At 39.2% G+C, this 11,832-nt stretch overlaps 1 protein-coding gene across 4 annotated transcripts in view; it reads right to left on the bottom strand.

Annotated features, from left to right (window-relative positions):
* herc3 (HECT and RLD domain containing E3 ubiquitin protein ligase 3) overlaps positions 1–11,832 on the bottom strand; it is a 34,908-nt gene that overhangs the window by 20,159 nt on the left and 2,917 nt on the right. For 2 of the 4 annotated variants that reach the window (XR_005694786.1, XM_040023922.1), the window contains exons 3-12: positions 11,424–11,583; positions 8,664–8,740; positions 7,654–7,875; positions 6,127–6,218; positions 5,655–5,785; positions 4,932–5,083; positions 4,047–4,120; positions 3,304–3,428; positions 3,078–3,137; positions 574–685 (exon numbers count right to left, since the gene is read on the bottom strand). Coding sequence is in view for 3 of the 4 variants with exons in the window: in XM_040023922.1 (XP_039879856.1) it covers positions 574–685; positions 3,078–3,137; positions 3,304–3,428; positions 4,047–4,120; positions 4,932–5,083; positions 5,655–5,785; positions 6,127–6,218; positions 7,654–7,875; positions 8,664–8,740; positions 11,424–11,583 (1,205 nt within the window). In the remaining variant the exon portion in view is untranslated. The remainder of the gene's footprint in view (positions 1–573; positions 686–3,077; positions 3,138–3,303; positions 3,429–4,046; positions 4,121–4,931; positions 5,084–5,654; positions 5,786–6,126; positions 6,219–7,653; positions 7,876–8,663; positions 8,741–11,423; positions 11,584–11,832) is intronic. The other 2 variants (XM_040023924.1, XM_040023923.1) reach the window with 2 other exon arrangements.

The raw sequence follows: 11,832 nt of genomic DNA on the forward strand, positions 1-11,832 counted from the left end.
CTTTTTTTTTTCTTTTTTTTCTTCCAACAAATGAATGGTTACAAAGCAAACCCTGCATGTATTAAACCTGCATCATTAAGGAGCCAAAACACGAAGTGTTTCAGACAAAAATCACTTTCTATCACATTCATTGATACCAATTTCTATGAAAATCACTATGGATTTAGACGTTGGTGACCTACATACAAACAATGAGGTTTTAATTTGGAGTGAGCAGCTGATTTTCAGCAGCAACATCTACAGCCAGAGGCACAGGGGTTCATTAGGATTCACGCAGAACTCCTTCAATTCCTGAGGTTAACTGTTTGACGCTAAATCTTTCACAGCTCTCACCAGCTTTGTCTGCTGAGAGTTACATTACATTCATTGCTTATGAATCCACTTTATGTGTAATAGCTTAAAAAGTAATTGATTAGGTGATTAGAGTAAACCAAAACTTGTATACTATTTTCTTTATTCATGCTTCTGGTCAGATAAAGAAAGTCACACAACAACAGGAGCCATTATCAAACGCATGCACCATGTGTCCTTAGAGACATACAGTAAACTGGGTTTGGAGGTTAGAAGCAGTACCTGCTCCATGAGTTCAGAGAAAGCTGGTTTGCTCAGAGTCTCAAACAGCATTCTGACAGAGTTGAGATCGATGCCTGGGATCTTTGGGTTGGTTTTGAAATGGGTATCATCACTGAGAGAAAGCAGATAAAGAAAGATATAAGTGAGATCTCAGCAAAGGATAAAAAACAGAGCTCATATTCAGGGAATTCGTGATAAAGCTTTGATGGAAAGTTGCTTTGGATTAAACACAGGTCTACTCCAAGCTGTCATCCAGCAGGTCAGCTGTGAGTCACCTTTAGGTAGGTGTGATAATACTCACTGCAATATAAGCAATGGTTAAGTATACATGCAGCCTAAATGTATTTACGTCTATCCCTAAGCAGATCTCAACATATCACTGACACTGAGCATTAAAGATTTAGCTATCTGTAAATGCCATCTTCCTTCCCTATAGGCACAACAAGACAAATACTGACTGACACAGTGGACTGATCCCTAATGGCAACTATTTACAGCACTGTAGCTCAGGTGGCAGAGCAGGTCAGGCACTAATCAGAAGGTCGGTGGTTCGATCCCAGGCTGCCTCCTGGCTGCATGCCAAATATCCTTGGGCAAGATACTAACCCCATGTTTGCCTACTGGTGGTGGTCAGAGGGCCCGGTGGCGCCAGTGTCCGGCAGCCTCGCCTCTGTCAGTGCGCCCAAGGGCAGCTGTGGCTACAATGTAGCTTGCCATTGCCAGTGTGTGAATGTGTGTGTGAATGGGTGAATGACTGAATGTAGTGTAAAGCACTTTGGGGTCCTTAGGGACTGGGTAAAATGCAGGCCATTTACCATTTACCACTCAGTCAGATCAGACGTGATCCTGTGGAGACTGTTTGTCAAAGAGCAAACAGTGCTGCAGATGGTGCAGCGGTTTGTGCTACAAAACTACTGAGTCACAGCAATGACCCATTAAATTCAGAGAACTCTCTGAGCTTAAAGCACCATCTGAACAGTTTTGGGTCCCAACTGTGATGCTAATACTTCCTGTGCATGGATGTGCTCTGAACAACTGCAGCAAATCCCACAGCTGTACCTAATAAAAGGAGATACAAATACAGTTTTTATGGCTACATTTTTGGGAAGGTTTTCATGTTATTAACTAAGGCAGCAACTAACATTTATTTCCCTTTAGTCAGACAATTAGCACAAGTCTGTCCTCCTGTATTTCATATGCACTACTTACTTACTTTATGATGGATGTTACTATTTGTTTTACCTCCTGTGGCATTTCAGTTTTTGAAAGATTCATTTTTCACGCATGTGTCTGTGAGGCCTTTTTTTCCAACCCGGTGACCTCCACAACTCATTCCCAGGACGCGATAAGTATCTGCTGATTAGTTTGTCCTACATACGTCATGATGTCAACACACAGGTTGATGGACTCGCACAGATCTCGCTAACCAAACAGATAGCATCTTTCCCAGGCCTGACAATCAGCTGGATAAGATGATATGCATTGATTTGAGGGTATTTGACAGAGAAAGTACATCTTTGTGAGTTGATCACACGGCATGCGTTTCCTTCATTTATGGCACACACCTGAAGGGCTTAAGAAGTTACTCTGTGATGAATCTGCACTAATAAAACGCTAACAGATCCTTCTTGTTTCCTTTTTTTTTTTTTAAACCTTTGTTGGGGACTGTGGTGCCCTTTTTTTGTCCTAAAATACTGGGAGAGTTTCTGCGGCAGTATTCAGTGGAAAAACTGCAATTTTGATGTCGAGCGCGACTGCAGTTTGTGCCATCTGTCATCTGCCTGAACCAAGGCCAAATATCCTGAGCATGTGCTATTTTGGGCTCAGCACAGTAGCGATACAGACGTGGCACACGTGCAGCACATAATTGTACTAACTATTTTAAATATGTCGTGCCTGTCTAACATAAATCATTGTCACATTTTCAACCTGCAGAAATCAAACACTTCTTCTAATAATAACACAGACAGTGACGGAGAACGAAGAATAAAATATCTGGTCATAACTTGTCATCCAGATGGTATGTATGAATCCAAGGTTTGTTTGGCAAATACTGACTAAATCCTGCACTATTAAGGTGGGAACTTAAACATTTTTATCACCTCTTAATGAATTATTTCAGCTCTTCTTTACACTTCGCATTTTGGTGCTATATCTTATTAACTGTTAAATGTTTGTTTCTTTTTTCCTCCTCAAGGTCAACACTGTCTTCTTTTTCTTAAAGGTGAAAATAAAATTACAAGTCTGACTTAAGTAAAAGTAGCAAAATCTAATTTATATGAAGTACTTTTTCTAAAGAAAAAATATCTTGTCTATGTAGATTCACTAATACTCTTAGCGCTGTATGCTTTTAGAAAAGCTCTTAGAAAAATGTAATCTCAGTGGTGTTTTGTCTTCCACTGAAGGTTTTTGCATTAATACATGCAACCGTGCTCCAATATAAAACAAGTCCTGACTGCACTATTTGTGTATTTCTCATATTGATGCAGGTGAGGTCTATGCACCTTTGGTCCAAGAAGCTGGCATTCCAGCACGCCGTCGACGACAGCTGAACTATGACGTCACTGTAAACGAAACACACATTACAATGAAAATGTAACGGGGGAGACTTTCCAGTGATTAAAGTGAATTAAGCTCTGTGTGTATTTGTGTAAACCAATTATATATGAGTCTACATTCTATCTTATAATCTAAAATATCTGACACAATACCCTTTTATCGTTGGCTTACTTTGTGATGCTAGAGTCTGTGTTGTACATCAGTTTCAGCCTCAACGAATTCAAACTTTCATAATTGATTGGTGAGAGACTTTTGCCAATATTAATCACTCTGAAGTCTTCCGAGGGGACAGAGGTCTGTAGAGGGGAAGACAGAGAACACATAACACCACTGTTACAAACACGGAAGACTGTTTGCTTTGGTCCTTTGCAGTCTGTGTGGCAAAGTTTGATCTGGGTTGCGTCGACAAAATAAAGAGGCCACGCCTGAGATCGAAATGTTTTGGCTAAGCGCTTTACATCTTTATCAGCCTACGTTCCTGACAGTTTGCTTGAAAGTTACATTTTTTTTACCAGATAAAGGCTCCAAATACAGAGTTCCATCAACTGAACTGGTTAAAGCTGAGACATTAACGCCACCCTGTGGTGAAACACTAAACCTAAGTAACACAGACATGATTGCTTGGAGTTTTCGGATGTGATTGCTTAGAATTATACAGCGTGCTGCAGGAAACTAAGAAGCATATGTGTGTCACATACAGTTAATCATTTTTTAATTCCTGATGGTTTTTAGAGTACATCTTTGATTTTCAGTTTCACATTTCTCTATATTTTTAACATGAAAATAAATAACAAAGCATTTATGTAATTCATGAAAATTCAAACAAACAATAACAATGGTAAAACTGGAAGTAAGTATATATTTTTAATTAAAAAATGTGATATTTTAGTATTAATCTTTATGAAATCACATACCTGCTCATTAGAGTACAATAAGAAACTATGGTCTCCTCCACAGATGATTTTGGTCACGGTATACTGTTTTGATTCTAATTAAGAAACATAAAAAAGAGATAGACACTGAACATAATAACAGGGAATAAAATATATATATTTCACACTGTAAAGCACTTTAAACTGCATGTGTCTGTAATGATTCCTCACCTTGAGAAAAAAGATGATACACAGTAATGAAGGATAAAGAATAATACACTGTGGAAGCATAAAGCAATCATAAAGCATTTGGCTCAAAAGCTCTTCTTTGTGCTATTTCAATTTGATATACATGGTAGAATAAATTGTGTTCTTGCAGTCTCCTTACAATATATATATATATATATTTTTAAATCTCTGCTGTGACTCACACCCCCTAGCCTACATTACAAGCAGATTGCAGGATGATTTCTGGTAAATCCAACAGAAGACACTGCTATGCAAATACAAGCTGTTTTGGCTGAATACCAACTATCCTCTTGGTTGTTTTGGCAACAGCAACTGGAGCCAAATCAGAAATACCTCCGCAAGACAGTGAAGCAGCAGAGTCTAGCTGGACACTAACAAAGCCCACTGTATCGTTATCAGTCTGTTCTTTCTGTTTTAAGACTTCGTAAATTATAAATTCTCTCAAAGTCCTCCATTGTCTTCAAGGAAAAAATCGGAAACAAGGTTCCCAGGACCATAATGGTTAGGCCAAATAAAACTGTGACATTCACAGCTGCCTGCCTGGATTTCCACTGCAGTTACCAGTAAAGGCACAAACAGGAAACATGTCAAACAAACGTGAGAAGTGGGAATGAGGCACTTTTAAAAAGGCATTCGGTCACAAGCATATAGGGACTGATCGGCAAGTCCTCTGCTTACCTCTTCTATGGAATTTTCCAGTCAGGAAACTGGCCTTGACAGGAAATGGGCTTCTGGCATCCCCCAGTATTCCTGTTCCCAGCTGGCCATGGCTGTTACAACCAAACGCATATACCATGCCAGAGGAAGGCACGAACGCCAACGTGTGGTGCCTGGCAAAAGGAAAAACCATGAAATGAAGAAACTCAAAAAAGTAAATTTACCACTTTGATAGTTACACATTTACAGCATTAGATATGCAGTTAACATTATCAAAGGTACCTTACAGCTCTCTGATTTAACATGTTCAGTTTAGATCAGTTGTTTTTGCAGCAGATATTTTTTAATTATTACTAATGTTTATATTTTTTTTAATTTGGATTCTCAAAGAGAAGTTTTGTTCTAACGGTCAAGAGGATAAAAGAAATAACTGAGCAAAAAAAGATGCAACAAATGTCTGTGGCTGGAAGCAAAACAATCAAAGCTATTAACATTTAAGGGACAAGGTAACTTTCTATAAGTCTTTTCAGTATTCCTTTCCCATCAGGTGTGGAGAAAAACTAAAACAAAATAAACAAAAAACACACACCATACAAGAGAGTTAAAACTGCGGCTTTCTGAGAGTCAAAAAAAAGTTTAAGCTTCATAAACATAGACTTTACTCCAGTGTTGTTTTACTTGGTTGCATGAGATCGTATGGGTATAACCAACAAAAGCCCTCTGTAGGTTTATCAGAGACAGTACCTGCCACAGGTGATTTGGGACACCTCGGTGCCCATGAGCTCCAGCACTCGTCTAGGTAAAAGCTCACTATTGGTGGAGCCGTGACCCAGCTGACCCCACGAGCCATCACCAAACGTAAACAAGCCGCCATCCTGCCGGGAAGAGTAAACACACTGACCTTTTCCGTGCTTTTTTCCATTTAAGAGGGAAACTTTATGCATAGTCTTGCTCTAAAACACTTATGGCACACGTTAGGTGGTAGATTAAGATAAGATGGGGTTAGACCGTGTGGTTGGAATAAGACTCTGTATTAACAGAGTGTTGTGTAAAATAATATAAATCTCTTGCACCAATTTTTATGGCAGCTAAACAAGAACGACCTAACAAAACAAGACTTTATAATATCTGGTTGCATAATATCTGTTACTAGAAATGGCCAAAATTAAACATCCATATGTAAAGCATGTACAACACAGTTAAACATAAATCATACCTTTGTCAAGGCTGCTGTATGTTCATCTCCACAGCTGATGTAAACAACTTTCTGAGATCTCAAAAATTTGATGTGGCATGGGACGGCACGATCTGTGGAAGGCGACAACAACACACGAGCGAGTCCACACTGTTAAACACTTCAACCAGATGAGTCCACTCAAATTAAGAAGATGCTGGAAAACACTTAAACTTTTGCATTCTGATTTAGCACCATAATGGCAACTAAACTAAACGTGGATATGTTAATTAATTAAATTATTAAATTATTTAATATTGAGGATCATTTCCATGAAATGTTAATAAATAGATCTCTTCTCCAAAATGGTGACCTCTAACTACTCATAAAACAAAAAATGAGCGTGAGAGCGTGAGAGCGATCAAGCTCGTTGCCATTGTTCCACAAACAATGGCAACAATACCGTTTTGCGGTAGATTTGCTGCTGTTGTCCTGTGGCCTGACCCAGTATTGGCCAAACTTTAAATGTCAGGTAGACATCTAAAGTTTGTCTCTACAACACTTTGGTATCCGGAGGAGTTCATGGTCAACTCCATGACTCCAAGGTGCCCAAATCATCACCCCTCCACCACCGTGCTGACAGATGGTATGAGGTGTTTATGCTGACATGCTGTGTTTAATTTTTCCACATGGTGCTGTGCATTATGGCCAAACATCTGCACGTTGGCATAATGATAAATGGTAAATGAACTAGTTCTTATATAGTGCTTTTCTCCTCTAGCTGACCACTAAAGCACTTTATACAACATGCCTCATTCACACATTCACATCCATTCTATGCTTAAGTGCTTTCTATGTGACATTCAGAGACACAATAGAAATAGAAGCTTCCTATTAGTAGATGACCTGCTCTACCTCCTAAACTACAGCCACCCCAACGGCCTCATCTGTCCAAAGGACTTTATTCAAGAAGTCTTGCAATTTTCTCAGATGCAACTTTTCAAACCTAAGCTGTGCTGTCATGTTATTTTTAGAGAGAACAGGCTTCCTCCTGGTAACCCTTCCAAATAAGCCACACTTGTTCAGACCTTTTGTATTTGTACCATCATGAACTTTACAATTACCTGCTAACAGAGGCCTCTAGAGTCTGAGATGTAGCTGCTGGGTTTCTTGCAGTTTCTCTATGTATTGCTCAGTTTGAATTTGCTGAGACGTCCTTTCCAGGGAAGATTGTGGCATTGTGTTAAGATGTGAATGCTTCAGATCAGAAACTGCCAAAACGTCTGCTTTGATAGCGGTACTCACACTTGACAGTCATTATTAATTATTAATAGTACCTAGCTGTTACTTAACCTCTAAAATATTATCAAAAGAGTACAGGTGTACTTAGTTTTTCACAACACCATATGGAGTCCTGTGAAAACCTTTTTTTTTTTTTTCAAGCACGAATAAATTGATAAAAATGTGAGACACAATATTACGTAAAGATTTATATAATTTGTATGAAGTTCTACACTCTGCATTATATCATATAACAGTCGCAGTTCTTTCTAACCAGGTGATTATTACCTTGTTTATCATTAAGGCCCAGTTGTCCAGCTCTGTTTTTGCCCCAGCCAAATACAGCTCCAGACAATGAGAGGGCAAAACTGTGGTCTCCTCCTGCCGTTATTTGTGCCAAAGGAATTCCTGCCAGAGACTTTAGAGGATGAGGGAACAGCTTGCTGGGCTCTCCTTTCCCCAACCCGAGCTGCCCGCTGGTGTTCTGGCCCCATGTGAACAGCTGGCCATCTGAGAGGAAAAACGCACATCATGAACTTTACCTCACATCAACACCAATAATGAACACAAAATACAGGGCAGATGTCTGTTTTATAGAGTGGCTATATTTAGAGCTGTTACAGGGTGTGGCTCAGACCTACATATTGCCAAAACATCAACAACACCAAATGTTTTCATTTATAGCCAAACTTAAATCAAGTCAAAGCTTACACCAAACATAAATAAATAAACAACTTTTCAGGCTGACAGATAAATCACAGACCCCATTATCCTGTTAGTATTAATACATGAAGCTATGTGTGTTTAGCCCCAAGAAGCTGTGGTTCAACATCTGATCACATTTCTTTGGACAAAAAACAGTCAATTTAAAATCTCCCATAATGCAAAACCATTGCATTTTCTCAAACTATGCTCTCCTCCCTTTGCAATCACATATTTTAATGAAAATATTATGTCTTGAGTCCTAGTCATGCTAACCTTGATGCTGATGGTTGACACTTTGTTGTTACATTGATAAACACACACTTGTTCTCCATCATTACTGCCTGGTGATTGCTCGTAAAACAGCCTTGACCATGTGCAAGTTTCACTCAGATCTGACCAATACTGTTAAAGGCTTAACGCTTCTAGTGAACTGTGGACGAGCGGATAGATGAGCTAAAATTTGCATGAAGTGAATTTAAGAATTTATGAGGGTTTTCTGATGCCATACATTTCAGCTCGATTGGACACAGTTGGGATCCAACATTCAGATCGTGAACAGTGATGAGGTGTTATAAAGAAATTGTCTTTCACACCTCTAGAAAGTGCGATGCAGTGCTGATTCCCACACATTACTTGAGAGATGCGATGGTCACACAGTCTTTTGACCAACCTAGGATAAATTTAAAAAGAAACAAAAACATTTGTTTATCAAGCCAAAAATACACATTTAAAACATTTCTTGTTTAAGTAGATGATGCATGAAAAGGCTGGGAATTCCAAATAATGTCAAACCTGATGTCTATTGTCTTAGCTGATTATAGGCCAATCACAACCTTCCTAACCTGCCTTTTTCAAAAAGTCTTGAAAGAGTAGTTGTAAAACAGCTAACTAATCATCTTCAGAGAAATTGTTTATCTTACAAGTTTCAGTCAGGTTTTAGAATGCATCAGATTACAGAGACAGCTTTAGTGTAGGTTACAGATGGTTTTCTTATGGCCACTGATGGTAGATTCCTGTCTGTGCTTCTTCTAAACCTCGGTGCAATGAGGTTCGATGACCATAATTTAATTACAGCGATTAGAGCATGCTGTAGCTATTCAAGGTGGTTCGAATCACATCTATCTAATAGACTTTTTACTTGCTATTTAACTTTTATTTATACAGGTAGCCCCATTGAGACTCAACATCTCATTTACAAGAGAGATCTAATTCAGACAAACTTCGTAAAATTATAACACTTCAATTTGTTCATGTTAATTGGGAGTCCTCTTTACACACAAAGGTGAATTATGGAGTTCTACAAGGTTCCACACTAGAACCAGTTCTGTTTATATTATACATGCTTCCCTTAGTCGAGGGGTGTTGAAATCCAGTCCTCGAGAGCTACTGTCGCGCTCCTTCTTCTGACACACCTGAACCAAATGAATGACTTGTTACCAGGCCTTTGCCAAACTTGATGGCATGCTGAAGGGGTAATCCAATCATTTGATTCAGCTGTGTTGGAGTAGGGATGGATCTAAAAGCCGCAGCTCTTGAGGACTGGAGTTGGACACCCCTGCCTTAGGCGGTATCATTGGAAGGCAAAACATATATTTTCACTCCTATGCAGATGATGCCCAACTTTATCTATCCATGAAGCCAGAAAACACACACAACTTAGTGAAACTGCAGGAATCTCTGAAAGACAAAGGCCTGGATGACCTATAATTCCTAAATTCCGCTACAAACTGAGGTTAGCATACGTGGCCCTAAAAAAAAAAAACTTAAAAATATGTTACTATATGCTTACTCTAAATGGGATTACCTTGGCCTCCAGTAACACTGTGAGGAACCTTGGAGTCATTTTGACCAGGATATGTTTTTCAGTGCACACACTAAGCAAATATATAAGAACTGCTTTCTTCCTTTCGTGCAATCTCTTTCTCAGATTGATACTGAAAAACTATTATTTATTACTCCTACGATGCAGTATGGTAATTATTGATCTCCTAAAAACTCACTGAAAAGCTTTCAGCTTATCCAAAATGCCGCAGCACGAGTACTGACAGGGACTAGAAAGAGCATATTTCACCCATACTGGCTTCTCTTCACTGGCTCCCTTTTAAATCCATAATAATCGGGTCCCATTTTATGTTAAAGACCTCATAGTACCGCATCACCACAATAGAGCACTTTGCTCTCAGACTGCAGGCTTACTTTTAATTCCTAGAGTAGTTAAAAGTAGAATGGGAGGAAGAGCCGTCAGCTTTCAGGCCCCCCTTTTGTGGAACCTGCTTCTAGTTTGGATTTTGGAGACAGACACCCACTTTCCTTTTCAGATTAGGCTTAAAACTTTGCTTTTTAATCAAACTTATAGTTAGGGCTTGATCCAGTGATCCTGAATCCTCCCTTAGTCATGCTGCAATAGGCCTAGTCGGCTGGAGGCTTCCATGTGTTTTTACACTAATCTTCATTAAATCATTAGTTATTAATAATTTCTTGCGCTCTTCCACAATGTGTCTTTCTCATGTCATCCTTCCCTTACCCCCAACTGGTCGAGCCAGATGGCCGCCCCTCCCTGAACCTGCCTCTGCCTGAGGTTTCTTCCTGTTAAAAGGGAGTTTTTCCTTCCCACTGTCACAAAAGCGCTTGCTCATAGGGGGTCATCTGATTATTGGGATTTTCACTGTATTATTGTAGGGTCTTTCTCTTACAATACAAAGTGTCTTGAGGCATCTATTGTTGTGACTGGGTGCTATATAAATAAAACTAAGTTGAACTGAATTATGAAAGGCTGCTGCATACGAAATACTGACTATTAAACTATCTCGCTGAGTATATGTTTACATGGGGCTTCTTCTCCTCCACTATAACACTAAGGTCAGTCTGAGTAACCAATAGATTAACAATGAAGATGTCACTGTAGTTTTGCTTTCTTTTTAATAATGATTTTGTGAGCATATAGATATAAATATATTTCTGATATATCTATTTAGTCTTAGTCTCTTTTGTCTGCTTTCTTCCTCTCATAAACTTTCAGTAAATTGTCTATTAAAAATAAAATTGTTTGTCAGGGCACTAATTGCTTATTCTAGAAAACGTTTTGCAAACCACTTATTACAGTAAAATCCCATTTTCCCAGTATTTGCATGTGAAAGACTTACAGAAAGTCTGTGACTAACAGTTTTCAAATAGGCTCTGATAAACCTGTCTACGTCTGCACGCTCTATGGACACACTTAGCTGTGGCAGTGGCCAGATGTACGCTGTACAAGTAGGTGCTAGGCTGCTGGTAAGTACTGTAAGTTTTCCTACTGGCATGTGTAATTCTGTGTGGCCAGGCTAAACCCTTCTTCCTGTAAACTACACGGGCACCTGGGAATTCGAACAGTCGTCTCTGTGGTCCCCAGTCCCAGCTGTCCCCCATCACCAGCTCCCCAGGCAAACAGTTGACCCTGTTCATTCACTGCCATCGAATGCCCCCGACCGCATGACACCATCGCAATCTTTTGGGTATCCAGAGCCCCAACAACCTCTGTGAAGAGATGACAAGTCTACAGTAGAGGTCTTTTCATTACTTTTACTCTTTACCCATTTGTTTTTCAGTTATAAGTCTAAATATTTTAAACTACATGCTATTTATTATACAAGTATTTATTGTATACAATAATACAACAGATCCAAGAAACATAATATACACATTTCTTCTGAAAATAGTATATTATTAACTGCACTGAGAAATGCTGTGTTGAAGCACGTGCAAAAAGGATGTGTGGGTGAGACT

This window comes from Simochromis diagramma, unplaced genomic scaffold (genome assembly GCF_900408965.1).
Source record: "Simochromis diagramma unplaced genomic scaffold, fSimDia1.1 OVJJ01000302.1, whole genome shotgun sequence".
NCBI classification, from domain to species: Eukaryota; Metazoa; Chordata; class Actinopteri; order Cichliformes; family Cichlidae; genus Simochromis; species Simochromis diagramma.